Below are 15,376 nucleotides of genomic sequence, written 5' to 3' on the forward strand. Positions count from 1 at the left end.
AAGTCCTATGCTTTGCAACAGCATTACATTATTCTTTGCCAGTGAAACCCATTACAGTGAGACTCAGACTCTCGCCTGTTGCAAAACACTTTCGCAGACAAGTCCCTGATCAGCACACTGAGATTTACGTCATACTTTTATGCATCTCATCACTATTCTTCTCTATGTTCTGGTCCCTAGTAGGGCTATTCCCCAACAAGTATGCAACATCTAGAAACCCCTCCTGTTCTGTCTTATCCTTCCAAGAAGAGAAGTTTGGGAGATACAGACAACAGAGCAAGTCTACAGACTCCCAAGAGTTTTATTTTAGCCAAATATTGAAGTTTTCATTGGAATGTATTTTCTGACCACTGCAATAATATTTACCATCCGTCCCATACATACGGTGCATGAAACGCTACAGATAAGATGCACAACACAATTTTACCTGAGTACTTTCATCATGGAAGCCCTCCAAAAAACTCTCCAACAGCTCATCTGCATTGTCAATTCTTTCTGCATATTCGCCCACTATCCAGATCATGGCAGCTCTGGCATCTGGTTCATCCAGGGAATCTAGGTTCTCGCACAGAGTGGCAATGATGCTTTCATACCTGATTGTTGTCAGAGTACACGTGGATTACTGGGGTGAATTCAACTTGTGTTACTCCATCTCTGCCCACATAATTCTGCAGAGAATCCTGCACTGAATTACAGTGTCTTGTATTTCTATGCAAAAAGGAGCATTTTCACTCAATTACAGAAGATATTCATAGGCTTTTTCCTTTTCCAAGCTGAGCACTAAGATCTCACAGGGCCCTCAAGAGCTTTGCTGTTTCGTTAATCAGCAAGACCACCCAGATGGGGAATTCAAGACAAAGCTGCCTCCCTCTGTTTTGCTAAAGGGAACATCTGATCCAACATTTCAAACCATGAGTCTGTATCAGATCCTGCAGCCTCACTGGCTTCTTCAGACTGGTAACTCTAAACTGGATATTACACTTCCCCAAAGGCTTTGCTGTTAAACAGACAATACCCCACACTAATTATTTAGCTTCCCCTATTCCCATGCAGGGGTACCCCTGCCATAAGCAGGCAATCTATCTTGTAACTGATAGCAGAAATTGCCAGAGAGGCCTGCAGATGTCCCATATTACTTTTCAGGTGATCGTGAAGTCTCTGCTGAAAGACATTGCTGCTGTTCTGTGGCTGAAGAGACAAAACCTTATTGCAGAAACAGCTTAAAAGAAGCCAAGTACTGCCCAAGCCAGAGAGAACACTCAATGGAGAAAGCCAGCGGCCTTTTGCTCAGCACAATCTGACTGGGATCTCGGACCATGAGAGCCATGAACTTTTATGGCCTTGTATATAAGCCTTCTAGAGCAGATGAGCAAAACCAGAAGCCTGATGCTGTAAACTTGGTCAAATTTTCCTTCTGGCATTCTCTGTAAGAGCTTTACTAGCTTTTGATTAAGGCTTATACTCAGCATCAGTATGGAGCAGTGGGGAAGGAAAAGCTTTCAGTTCCAACTAATAATGTGTCAGGCTCATACCTCATCTAGAGCCAACATCTGAATCCTACCATACTAGGAGCTAGAATCAGAATGAACACTGCCTTTCAGAAAAATGGCCACCTTTGCTTCAGAGCCCTCGTAAGCTATGCTGAGTGAGTTTTACATCGCCCCATTCTGATGCTAGCAGACAAGGGCTTCCAAAAACCTTTACTACTTTCACGTACTTGTTGGGGTACTTGCGGAAGATGTCTCTGATGACAACAATGGCCTCCTGGACCACATAGTTGACCTTGGTCTGGATGAGGTCTAGCAGTGTGCTCACACAGCGCTCCGCAGATTGCTAGAGAAGAACAGAACAATACCATTAAAACAAGCTGAAGAAACACTCCTTCCCAGCCCACAGCACACACTGAGGAACAAGGCATGCATATGAGAAAAGGTCCAGAGGGGAAAACAAAAGAACGACAGCTACCAACTCAATACGTGTGTCCAGAAAAAACCTACAGGTTGATGAGTGCTTGTGTAATTACAGTGGAGATACCAGGTGACTCCAGCTCCTGCAAAAAGTAACAGTTGAAGCAACCATACCAGTACGTAGCTGGATCACCACACAAGAGACCTTAAGAACATTGCCTACATTACTACTTATATCACCCTCTTGCTGGCTAGCAGTTGAAACAGGCCACTGAATGAGCTCTTTTGGACTTGCCCAAGCTGTGGCAATCAGAGCTGGGAGAGTTTTGACAGGGGCTACTGGAAGGTATCTGGGGAAGCTAGAAGGCAGGAGAAAACCATGCTGTCAATCACGCTGCAAGAACAGCAGCAAAAAGCAGCTCACACCAGCAAGAGGTTCAGCATTTTTGGGGTGAGGTCACTAGCAACATGTGAAGATACAGCTATAAATAGAAATCCAGCTGTTGCTAATGCAGCTTTCACATTAATTAGTTCAAAATTCCCAGCCACAGGCACTGTAAGATGACAAGGACTGGACACTGGCACGCTCCAGAAACCAGCACTGGAGTTAGAGGCAAATAATTCAGGGAGGTCTGTTCCCAAATAGCACAGTGAGGCAGGACATCACAGGAGCAACCAACTCCAGCACCAGAGAGTCTCAAATAAGGACAGCGATTTGGCTATTAGCAGAGCACATATGAAGCCTCATTACACAGCTGGTGACTAATGTGAGAAGCAGACTGCTCACAACACTGCCTAGGCAGTCACCATCAGAACATTCATAAAGCATCGAGGATCGAGACAAACATTGTAGGGCACAAACAATAGCAACATAGGTGGATTTTTCAATTCAAGTGAGCTAATAGTCCCCTTCACTTTCAGAGCACTTGAAGGCTGGGCAGGAGGAGGAGGAATGAAATGGCATTGAAGTCACAGGAATCAGTTTTTTGAGAATGGGCAAAAATCTCAAGGACAAATCTCAAGACTTGTAGAGCTGAATTTGGGACAAGCAGAGACTAAAACCTCTTGGTGATTTCTTGCCCTCTTGACTCTAGCTGTGGTATCTTACAAACACAGCCTACAAGCACAAACAGTGGCAATGCTGGCACGGGGATCAGCCAAGAGAGGAGACACTATAAACTAGCATTTGCTCTGTCTTTGCAAACTGGCACTAAAGGTCATAAAACTCTCCCCTGAAATTCACACCAAACAGAAAAAAATCCAATACAATTGGTATCAGAGTAAGGAGAGGTATCATATAATTTTATATGCTTGGTATCATATTTTTTTATGATGCCTCTCCCTCCTTAGCACGGCTTTACAGGTACTATGCCACCACGGAGGGAGCGAAATGGCAGTCTGACAATGTCCTACTCTGATCTCTTCTCCTGCTCAAGAAGAGACTTGAGGCCTGTGACCTGGAAGACTCTTCCATTTCATGGAGACTGACCATGGACCTGGCTCCACACTGACTGACGTTGCTCACAGTGGGAACCACATTCAAAGTCCTTGCAAGATAGATGCTTCAGAGCTTGCAATTTCACCTCTTACCAGTTTCTCAACAACTTTCACTAGATGTTTTAACAAGTGGCCTTAAGGGGCACTTGGGGTAAATCTGTCCTAAGCCAACTCTACAGAACCTACAGCATCAGTCACCATTTGCAACAAGCAGTCCAGCCCTGTCAGAGCCTACAACTAGAAAGCTTTAAGAGCTGCAGAATTCAAGGCAAAGCAAATTAAGGTTTATTCTTCTTTTCTTTAGACACTTCAAAGCGTGATTTTTCTGGGAAGAGCACAACATCCACTTTGAAATATGCAGTATCGATTTTTAGCCCAAGAGTCCCTTGGAAAGTGAGCAGTCATGTGGGCACATGCACAGTAGAGCAGTCCCTCTAACAAAATTTCCCTGTAACAAAATACATCTCAGCTCACCCCATCCCTTGTAAACACATTCCTATTTGAAAGTGGACATCCCTGGGGACTGCACTACTCTGCAAACTGATGAAAGAGTGCCTCAACCAGAACAGCTCTCAAGTTGGAGTGAGGAAGGACAACCAACCAACATCAAAATTGCTTTATTTTTCTGTAGAAACCAAATGAAAGCCCGTAAGATTATTGAAGTAGCACATACCACGCTCACAGCCATAAGCCTCAATGATTTCTAAGAACCGGGCTGCTGGCAGAATCTCCTGGAACCAAGACAAATCCCCCTCTAATATGGCTCCTTCTGCTTCTCCTTTGCTCCACAGGAATCACTGTTCTTACGGCATCCACTTCATTTCCTTTCCCCATAGGAGTGGTGCTTTGTTTCCTTACAATCAAAGCATCAGCTGACTGCTTCATCTAGTGCTGTCAATGGAGCAAACTGATGCACAAGCCAGATACCTTCACCGCCTGCTGTCAAGTCTAGCTACACCACACGGTTTAGCTGTAGGCATACTCAAGCTAACTCCGAGCCCAGCTAGTCTATCCATGCAAAATGATGTTGTTCTGACATCCCCCAAACCAGTATGACTGCTTAAGCCTGGGCAAAATCCATCAGCCTTACTATTCAGCATGGGTATTGCTCACATTTCCAAAACAAGCGCTACCTCTGCTGTCAGCACCATGCACTGCTGCACAGCAAAGGTAATGCCACACTTGCTCTACGGCGCATGTCACAGCAGACAAATTTATTTACTGTCTTACTCTTCTGCGAGAGACAATTAGACAAAAGGTAGGATCCTTGAAGGGAGAGCTAAGGTTCCCCGTGAATACTCATTCATCAACAGCTCCCGCCGGCTGTGCCCTATGTCAAAAAGCAGATTTCTAAGCCTTGGGAACTTGGACACTGATGGCTGAGAGAATGCTCTTCCATTAGTCATAACTCACAGTGCAAACAGCCTCTAGTAAACACAGATGCACCGGGGACAGGGATTAACCTAGAGATGAGGACGCTGTAATGAGTTGTTCTATACTTGCCCTCTTTAAATCTGGCTCTTGTCAGAGGAATAAACAGAACTCATCTTTAGCAGCAGTGTCTTCAAAGGAGCACTGCTAAAAATCAAGGTTAACACTACTTATTGAGACACACAATTACACAGTTAGAGGGTCACTGCAAATTTGCTGGGACATTGTTATTAGTCCTTTGCATATTGAATATGATCGTCATGGTATCAGGGATGGGAAGAAAGAATGTAGGGGATGAGGGCAGGAAAGGGTAAAAACTTCTAAAAACACCTTGATACTGCAGGAATACACCACCTTTCATGTGAAACTAGGACAGACACACAGCCAAATCCTAATGAGAAAGTCCCTACTGAGAACTAAATCAAACTCCCACTCCCCAGCACAAGCACCACTACAAAAAGGGCTGCCACCAGCTTCTTTTAACTTCTCAGTAGCCCTCTTCCATGCTCAAGAGCATTTTCTACTGTCACTACTGTGGCTCCATTCAGACAGCCTCCTGCCTGCACGCAACATGGAAGGAACACTCCGGTATTTTGAACTGCAGACATGAAATAGAGGCAGCGATCACCTGCTCTATCGGGCCACACTTAAAAGAAAGCCCATGGCAGTGATAAGTCTTTAAGAGCTGAAGGAAGAGAAGGCTGCACGGGCAGTCAATTCTCTCAAGAGGACAGAAGTTGGTGTCCTCTTTACACAGGCTTACAGTAGCTGAAACAAGGGAAACCTGTGCACTGCCACTATGCTCAGCCAGGCATGATTAGGTTTTTATTTAAATCTGCTGTCAGGCAATGCTCATGGGAATGCACTTTAGAAAAGCTAAATGAGCTCAGCTGAAATTAGACCACTTATGTGACATTTTGCACTTGGTTATCAGTTTACTAAGTACCACCAACACGACAGCATAAGTCTTCCCTCTCCTCACAGGCTTTCTGAGCTCCTGTCAGGCATATCAGATTCATTTACAGGGAAATTAACAGGGACATCACTAAAAAAAAAAAAAATATTCTATTATGAGCATTTTGGTGGATGTTCAACTGGCAGAGGACATTTCAGACTGTCGTTTTGGATAACTGCAGAGGTTCTAGGGAACTTATTTGCATAAGCATCTAGGCTAAAGAGACCACACTCCAAATGAAGCTACAAGCTATACAGACCATTAACACTAGATAAGCAGATAAGAGTCACTATGTTTGTGCAAATTGCACTTAAGTGCCCCAAATCTGTGTAATCCTATGCATGTGTGTTCTATTCAGCTGAAACAGGGGGGACAAAACATTTCATGATACTGAGTTCCTTTGCACAATCTCTTCTCCTTCCCCCTTCAAAAGGTCAGGCCACAGCTATTAAAGGAGATCCTCATGGATAAGTGGTCACTGTTCCATTGAAGCCATTGCAGTAAAATATTCCATCAAGGATGATTTAGCTGCCTTGCTCTGCCTGCAAGCTGAGGTCTGAGAGGAGCACACCACCCTCCTGTGATGTACTCAACCGGAGCTCATGAGTCCTACTGTTCAGCTGGGGCTTTGCTCATGAGCATGATGTATCCACGTCACTTGATTGCCAACACAGGAGCAAAGAAACCTGGCGTAACGTGGGAACGAGATGGCAAAGCCCATCATTGTTTTTGAAGGTAGAGAATCACAGAAAACCTCAACATTCAGGTACTTGCCTCAACCTTGATGGCACAGCGCCCAATTGCTCGGACAGCCTTGCGCACGAAGTCAACGTCCACCTCAGTAGCATATTCCTTGAGCTCTGCCAGGACCTGCAGAGAAAGCACACCAACATGAGTCCCTGGCGTTGCACAGAGAGAACATCCCACTCTGACAAGTGATGCTACTTGAATACCAGAACACGAGCAGGATGTATTCTTCCACAGCTAGCCACACACATTCAAAGCTAACACAGTCAAACTCTGCAATCAATCTCTATCTCTGAAACCCACTGGTTTGGCTCAGGCAGCAAGACTTGGTTTAGGCTGGCCAAAGCTAAAAGATGGCTCAGTCTAGATTATTTTCAAATTCCCCTGAACAAAAGCTGGGGGCAAAATCAGCCCTGCCAAACTTAAATGTTGCTATTCCTTCTTACAATGAAAATACAGTGAAGTAGGGGTCACATCCATACACGTAGACTTTATGTAAGGTTTATTGTACTTATTGTTCTACATTCACTGTATGCAAAGCTCTCAGCAACAACCATTTTTGATCTCTCCTTTTCTGTGCTGAGGTGAACCTCTGGATCCCTACTGGATCCAAAAGGAGGATGCAGAGGAGATCTGAGGACACCCTGGAACACCTATACAGAGATTAATAACAGTGTGAAGATACTTCCCCTCTTAAGAATAAGATTTACTATTTCGTCTCAGTTTTTTTGCTAATGGAAACTGAACAAGGGCTTAAACCAGGACCTGCTGGCATCTTACAGACCACTAACTAAAAAGCTACTTTGTCTTAAACAAATCACCTGGCTTAGAAAAAATATTTTAAAAAAGATGCTACGCAATTTATATTCCCTCAAAATCCATTTCAGTTTCTCATGTCAAACATGAGATCAGGGATTTCACCATGATGTCACAAATAGATTGCAATGCAGAGGTGAACAGCACAAAGCGAGACAGTGGTTTGAAAAATCTCTAGTTGATGCAAATTGCTCAGAACAATGACAAGATAAAGAGGCCTTGAAGGGCCAGACTGCAGACAAATAAATCTGCAAGGAGTAGACAGGACATCTGTGTTTTGAAGTTTTATTATTTCCTCGGATGATCTATGCTGCACAGTACTTAGAGCACCCGGGTTTAGTAGCTTATGCTTTTCAAATACTGCCTGAGTCTGAGGGACTCGGATACAACTAGTCTGCTGCCTTGGTCTAGAACAGGCACAGAGATGAAGAGTCTTGACAAGCTGCTCAGGGAGGATGCAAGTAGAAGCCTGCTCCCCTTGGGTCTCATTTCAAGGCATATTTCTGATGAAACTTGAGTTTTTAGGAATGCCTCCTTAGAACCAGGAAGAGACTCATTCATTAGTCTGCAGATCCCAGTCCCAGACTCTGCCCTCCAGACACCACTGCCTTTCATCCAAGCAACCTGTATTATCTAAACATTATGCATTAAAATCAGTATGGAGCCTACCAAGAGTAAATAGAAAATTCTGGAGACATTCTCATGGAAACTGATTTTAAAAATGTTTTCCACGTCCCTAGCACAAAAGGGGCGTGAATTACCTTGCTCTGTTCCAAAAAACATCAGCGGAGAGAGCTGAAGAGAGCTGCTTAAAAATGTGACATTAAATGAAATTGCTCTGTGACAATTAGGATAGGACAATAATAGCACTAACCAGAGGCATTAATCATTCTGCATTAGTGTTAGGTCTTGTGGCCAGGGTCACAATCGAGAACGCTTCCTTTAAGAAAGGAATTTGGATTAAAACAACATCAACTCCAAGGAGAATCTACACTGTATGGCAGTCTCAATTCAGTTTAGCTTTAGCTTTGTGCTATTTCCACTCTGGAAGCAAGTTAAGCAAAATAAAGGTTATTTTAGCTCTGAAGAGTGCCTGTGCAAGCGTTTAACAATTTAACTAATACACTTGAAATTCACACTTCAGTAATGTTTGGCCTTTCTGAATGCCTCCGTTACAGGCACACCTCTCTCACTTGAAACAAGCCTCTCATTCCAACCTCAGCACTAGCAGTTTGACTGCTCATTTGACTCATTTGACAGGAGGCATCAGCTCTCCTGGAATTGGAATCTGTAAAACAAGATCTACCTAATGGTCACGATGTGAGACATACCATGCTATTGACACCTAAATTATGGAGGAAACTCCAACACCTCCCGTTAAGTAGCTGCAAAGAGCACTATACCAGGAACAGTGATGCCTAAAAGCCAGGACAACACTAGCAGGAGTTGCATACATCCTCATGCAAGGATCATGAGATGGTTTTCCATCCCCAGAACACATCACAAGCTCCTCAGCTGACCTGGGCAATGTTTGCTTGAGAAGCTAGGCGGATCATGATGTCCAGTTTCTCCAGTTTGACATAGATGGGGTCATTGTACTTCACAAAGAACACCTTGATTTCCTGCTTCAGGATTTCAGGCCTGGAGGGAACATAATGTTGTTTCACTCAAGACTGGTAAAAACAATTGGCTCTGTCCTAACCAAAGGTATCTTTTGCTTAGAAATCTAGCCAAACATTCACTGAGAAACAGAATGGTGTCACTTTGTGTCCAGGACATGCAAACAAACATGAGAACAACAATATGAAGAAAGTTAGAAGGCTGGAGAAAAAGATTGTTTAGATACAAAATGCAGAATTCAAGTCTTTCTAACTCTATTTGAGCTGCTGAGCCAACCACTGCCGTCAGTCAGTGTACGACAGTGTTTTCAGTGAAAGAATAACATCCTTATCTCAATGCAAAACCCACCTACAAACTCATTTTCTGCTTTCACTTGCAAGATGCCAGTGCACAGCAACTCTGCCCTGAATACAATCACAAAGTGCTATCCAACCTATCCCACATTTCCAGCAAGGAACAACAGTATTTAAAAAAGCATGTGGGAGTAAACTGGTGAAAAAAACAACCCGCTGTACATCTGTATGTCACCAGCCTGGTGGTTCTATGCTGAAGAGAATAGCATAGGCACATTGAGTTTCTACAGGTCACTATGAACTGTACAGTTACACCCTCCTTCCTATTTGCAATCTGATTTATAGTCTAATGAGGGGGCAGTTCTTGCTACTCTTAAAAAGGTGGTGAATAGAGAGGCAGGTAAAGAAATACTGTATGATACTGGTATCACAAGTATGCGGTAAAAAAAAATTAATTCAGGGTATCAGAGCCATGAGACTGTTTAATCCGTCCCTCGAGGGATCTGAACCTGGATTAAACGAATTTCTATGCATGTGGAAATATCCGAAGGTCTGAAATAACCAGATGCCCTTCGTCAACCCAGGAATAACACCCTCCTGAGGCTTTACCTTTTCTGCACAATCAAGTTGATGTTCCTCAGGGCAACATACTGAACTTCGGGCTCTCCAGACAGCAGGGTCACCAGCGGAGGGGCAAGTTTCTTCAGCAGCATGTTGTAATAGTCAGAGTCCTTGGGAAGAAGTTCCAGGAACTTCATCAAGACCTTCACTGCTGACAGCACCACTGCCGAGTTGGCGTGAGACAGCCGAGGGGTCACTCGTTCACAAATACTGGAGACAGAGGAGTAAGAAAGGGTTCACATGTATTTCAGAATGTCAAATATTTCAGATCTTATCTGAATTTAGGAGACTGTACATGGCTGAAGACAGCTTCTCAGACGCTACTTTGATTTGGTTTTGTTCACAAAGAACAGGCAAAGTCCTGCTTTCCTGACCACAGCAGGAAGCAAACAAGAATGACTTCTCTCACAGCTTCAAGCTTCTCTCCTGTCACAGTTAGCTCAGGAACTCTTCCAGCTCTCAGCATTACAGTCCCAACGCATGTTCAGTTATTAGTGCTTTCTGCCTTTGCCTAGTGGTATTCTCTATTTCTGTGATCTTGTCTGTCACTTACAAACCCAACTTCAACAAAACAGCCATCAGAAAAACACTTTAGCCCCCATATAATCATTCAGAGGTGATACACGCTTCTGGCTTGCTTGGGGGGTTTGCTGCCATTTCAACCATTTGTTTCTGCAAAAAAAGTTTTCTGTTACTCTGAAGATATAGGGAAAGAGTGACCTAAATACCCTCCCAAGTCTCAGCTTCATCACTTGCCTCAGTGGATCCTATAATCAACAGCATCCTAAACAACCCATCCCAAGCAGAAAGGAAGCCTGGGTTCATATGGTCCTTCTTACAGCATCTGTCAAGTTTCTTCCCACCCCCTCCTGCATATTGCTAACCCAGAACAATCTTATTCCCATCTGTGCCATCTGAAGTTTCCTTCCCTGAAAAGATTTGCTTTCAGCCACCCTGGAAGTGAAGCAGCACGGCTAAGTGAAGAGCAGAGGAGCCTAAGTCAGAGTTGGGGGCAGTCCCCAGCTGCCTCTGCCCAACGTCACCTGGCATGCCAAAGCTGCTTCATCTCTCCGTGCCTCAGTTTCTCCATTCACATGGGTAATGACACCAGCCTTGCTGTAAAGGAGAACACTATATAAAACCAGGTGCTGTCATTCTCCTATCTGCAATCAGGCAGGCTCCAAGAGTCAAACTCCACAAAAAGGAGTAGAAGTAGTTACTGCCCATCCAGTTTTATACACCACTTCAGAGGAATTACGGATGAGGAACTGGGACATGTTCACAGTTGTTCAAACTAGTGGTCCCTTTCTGACAGAGCTACGATAATACTGGCCTGACACCCTGGAGATCTCTGCAGGTTTCTAGCACTTATTAATAGCTGTTTCTGGCACAGAAACAGAACACAAGGGGGAAGGAGGGGGGGGGGGGGGGGGGGAAATCAGCAAGACTACTGGCACGCTTTTTTAAAAAAGTGGATTATCTGTTGTGCCTCAAAAAACAGTCAATGAAGAAACTCATCAAATTCAAAAAGGCCGGCCCAGGATTTTGCATGTGGGCTTGTGCCCCTTCCTCCCCCACATCACCTACATGAAATATATCAAGTCTGAATTGAGAATTCCCCTGTTCCAAGTAATTCTTCTTGCTGGTTCCTTGTTCTCCTGGGTACAGAATCTGACTTTTGGTGATTCTGGACACAGACGAGGAGGAGGCTTGAAGTGCACCAATTAACACTCCACTACCTAAACCCTAAGGTCTTTGTATTTAGGTTTAGTCATTGCAGCTAAAGGTAAAAGCACGAGGGTGAATTTGGAGTGATAAGAAAAAATCATTTCTTACCTTTATTTTCAGTTCTATCCTATCACAGACCAGTTTTTAGTTGGAAAAAATATCCCAGTCTGAGACCTGTAGTACTTTGGAAGCCCCCAAACCTATAAGGGCTTCTTGCCTCTCAAAGTAGCAAACCCAGATTTGAAAGCTCTGCTTTAAAACAGAAAATCCTCCAAACAGTGCTTCCATTGTTACAGGTTTGGTCTTGTGCTGATCTGTTCTTAGTAGTGCCAATTCCCATAAGAACTAGCCTTTTAAATGGAAAAAAGCAAAAAAAAAAAAGAGCTAACGATAAACAGATAAAATGGTTCTGCAAAGGGAAGGGGCAGGTTTCCAGCATTAGCCCCAACTACGGAAAGTTGCCTCCCTTTTAAAACTCTTCTACTTCAAGTCTTATTTGTGCTGTTACAGACCTCAATAGAGACCCCTGTTATCACAAGCCCTTTTCAGAGTTGTTACGCTGCCAGAAGCCTGCAAGTGCCCTGCTACTGAGTAACCCCAAGTGGCCTGTGCAAAGAGCAGGAACAACCATACCTCTGAGCTTCACGATCATCCTTGGGGTTGTAGTTGGACAGACAGTCCAGGATGAAGATCTGGCCCCACTCCGTGCACTCATTTAAAGCTGTCAGCAGCTTGTTAATGTTCTGAGGGTTCAAATCCAGCAGGTTGCTGTTGGGATGAGATTCACTGATTTCCGACAAGGCAGCCACAGCGTTCGCTACCACCTGGGAGAAGAGACAAGAAGACGTGTTCTTTGCTAGCATGCCATCAGTGGCTTGGCAGGGATTAACTTGGGCTTAGCATGGGTAACAAATGCGGAGATCCTGGTGTGTGCTATCAGCTGCTCAGCAGCAGCCACCATGTCAGTCATCCGAGCCTTTAGGGACCCAGTACAACCTCACAAACAACCTGGAGAGCCCAAAGTTTGACTGTAACCTTGCTCTTTGTGAAAATTTGAAGAGTCTCTTGGGGAGGAAGTGAAAGAATAGCCGCACAGCAGGAGGGGGCTGCTGACACACACAGGAAACATGAAAAGCCAGGATGGATGCAAAGAGCATTTTGCTAGAGAAATTACAACTTGAAAGTATTTTTGTTGAAGATAAACAAAAGTTAAAGTTGCCTCTGGACAGAATGGGGACCTGGGACCAGGACCTCACAAGAGACGTTACTCTGGAGGGAGCTAGAGAAGGCATCAGAGAGTGTCCACATGGAACAAGAACATCCCACCTTCCTGCAGGCTCCAGACTTCCACCTGGGCTTGCTTCAAGTAGGCATCATCTCCCCCACTTCCAGGAGATGCTCAACTGATACAGTCAAGGTCTCAAAACCTCTAATTGCCCTACTCATTCAGGAATGGATGCCTCTTGCCTAATTTCCCCTTGGCAGTCCCATGGCACATTGCTTAATACAATCCGAGAAATGAGAAGAACCGTCTCCTCGGTAAGAGGAGATGTCAGGCGCCAGGCAGCCTTCAGCTCTGTAGCAATTCTGTCAGGTCACCGAGTTTGAAAGCAAACACATAATTTCCCTAAAATGGACAACTCCTGCTAAATTTTTAATAACACGTATTTCAATTCTAAATAGTCTCCATAGCATCCATTTGTCTGCTCTACAGAGTCCTCTTAAAGCAAGCACTCCAGCACAACTCATCACTGAAAATATTCTTGCTACATTTAAGACTACGCAAGGTCTTCTCTTTTCTAAGCATGGATGAAAGGAACCAGAGAGGAGGTCCACGGTCCAGCTTGACAAGAGCAAGAAGTGGGAGTGCAATACAAATTTCTAATTCTTAGTTCCATACTCAAGTTCAACAGTTATTCTAACACATGCCATGTGAGGATTTTTAAAATGGAAGAGTTGCAGAATATATAGACAAAAATAGAAAATTTGCAGATGAGACAAAAGTCTTTTTTTTTTTTTTTAACTAACTACAAAAAGGATTTAAGCCTGAGTTTGGCACACAAAACTGATATGCCCTATGAAAAGGCATTTTCAGGATATTTTACAATGTGTATCATGTCCAGCCCAACTCACAATTCATACCTGCTAAAATGAAGATTTATAGCATTATTTTCTATGGGATTAAGGCAAAGAAACATCTTATCTAAAATAGTCTGATTCTTTGGATGACTAAAGATGCTTTTGATGCAGTACACTGAAAACAAGAACAGCGTGACCAGAAAATTCTCTGCATTGTTCCCATCATTGCTTGTCATTAAACCAATACATTCCAAAGTCATTGCACAAGCACAGAAATGTTGATTGTTTTGCATTTCACACCTAGAGGTCAGAGATAGGATTCTGATCCAAGATTTTATGAATTTCATTAGTTGAACGAGCCTTCTGTCACCAAAATCATTAGTAATCAGAACTGCTGTCTTCTTGTACTGTTTTAATGAGTAACTTACTAAGATGTGCTGCTTATTCTTCCCATTATTTAAATTGCCTAATTCCTGAATGGTTAATGTGACACAGCATAAAACTGAAGTAAAAGACTGTTTTCATTTCATTATACTTTAGAAGTTTACAAGTGAAGACAAATCATAAAAGCAACTGAAAAGTTCAAAATCATTATGAAAAAGCACTTACAAAATGAAATGAGGACTTTGGAAAAAAATTTTGAAGTAAAAAAGTTACAGAGCCAAAGCATCGCAGAAAGGTACCTGTCAGTTGTACTAAGGAATAGGGCTGAGATCTGGCAAATGCAGTCACACTGCCAGGCACTACCTTCCTGCAGTAATTGGGCCATGTGGATATCCTAAACCCTGGGGCAAGTACAAGTCAGCAGCTGCGCTTAAGCTTCTTTCCTCGCAGAGCAAGTGAAGTCTATCACCGAGTTTGCCACAGGCAAAGGATGCACAGAAGTGCTGTTACCATGGGCTGCCAGGCACACAGTAGCTCCAACTCGAACTGACTGTGAATGAGGTCTTGCTTTTAGGATCTTTTTGGGCTCTTTTCAGGAACTAACATGGCAGCATAAATGCAAGTGTCCAAATCAAAGCTGAGGATGGGACACTACATAGCAACCCACTAGATGTCAGATTCCCGTTAAAAGCATGCACAAGAAGTGTGTCAGATGGCAAGATGCACTTAGGAGCATGGGCTGTGGTCTCCTTGGGTGGTAAAAAAAAAAAAAAAAAAAAAAAAAAGGACTGGAAGGGGCTGTGAAACATTTGCTGACAGCTCAGTTCTGCCAGACGAGCTGGGATCTACAATCTTATAGTCCACAATTAAAGCTGGTCCTCACCTTCTACCTTAGCAGAACAGTGCTGCTGTCAACTTGGTGACAAGAAGATAAATGAAGCAAAAGGGGATAAGGGAACGGATGGGGAATATCTTCAAACTTTAAGCAACATTTATTAAAAAAAGTACTTGCTGGCGATTTGCACTGAACATATTGATATGTTATGGTATGCCAATAAAAATAATTAGCATCTTCAAGGCTTTTTACACAGCCACAGCACAGTTGAAATGAAAACAGATTTCAGGAACCAGTCCAACATAAACACTGGTTCAAGTATGCACGCTCACCTCTCTTCATTGGCACTGCCACTGGCTTCATTACGAGACCGGAACAGAGCAACACAAGCCGGCACTGCATGGTTTCATTCCAGTACACAACGACTCCTACTTTGCTGACAGCTCTCACTAAGGGATGGCTC

General features: G+C 43.6%; 1 protein-coding gene across 3 annotated transcripts in view; it reads right to left on the bottom strand.

Annotated features, from left to right (window-relative positions):
- AP2B1 (adaptor related protein complex 2 subunit beta 1) overlaps positions 1-15,376 on the bottom strand; it is an 81,304-nt gene that overhangs the window by 46,299 nt on the left and 19,629 nt on the right. For all 3 annotated transcript variants that reach the window (XM_050908809.1, XM_050908807.1, XM_050908808.1), the window contains exons 6-11: positions 12,249-12,439; positions 9,876-10,097; positions 8,874-8,994; positions 6,565-6,660; positions 1,718-1,833; positions 428-593 (exon numbers count right to left, since the gene is read on the bottom strand). In XM_050908809.1, coding sequence (XP_050764766.1) covers positions 428-593; positions 1,718-1,833; positions 6,565-6,660; positions 8,874-8,994; positions 9,876-10,097; positions 12,249-12,439 — 912 coding nt within the window. The remainder of the gene's footprint in view (positions 1-427; positions 594-1,717; positions 1,834-6,564; positions 6,661-8,873; positions 8,995-9,875; positions 10,098-12,248; positions 12,440-15,376) is intronic.

This window comes from Gymnogyps californianus, chromosome 20 (genome assembly GCF_018139145.2).
Source record: "Gymnogyps californianus isolate 813 chromosome 20, ASM1813914v2, whole genome shotgun sequence".
NCBI lineage: Eukaryota > Metazoa > Chordata > Aves > Accipitriformes > Cathartidae > Gymnogyps > Gymnogyps californianus.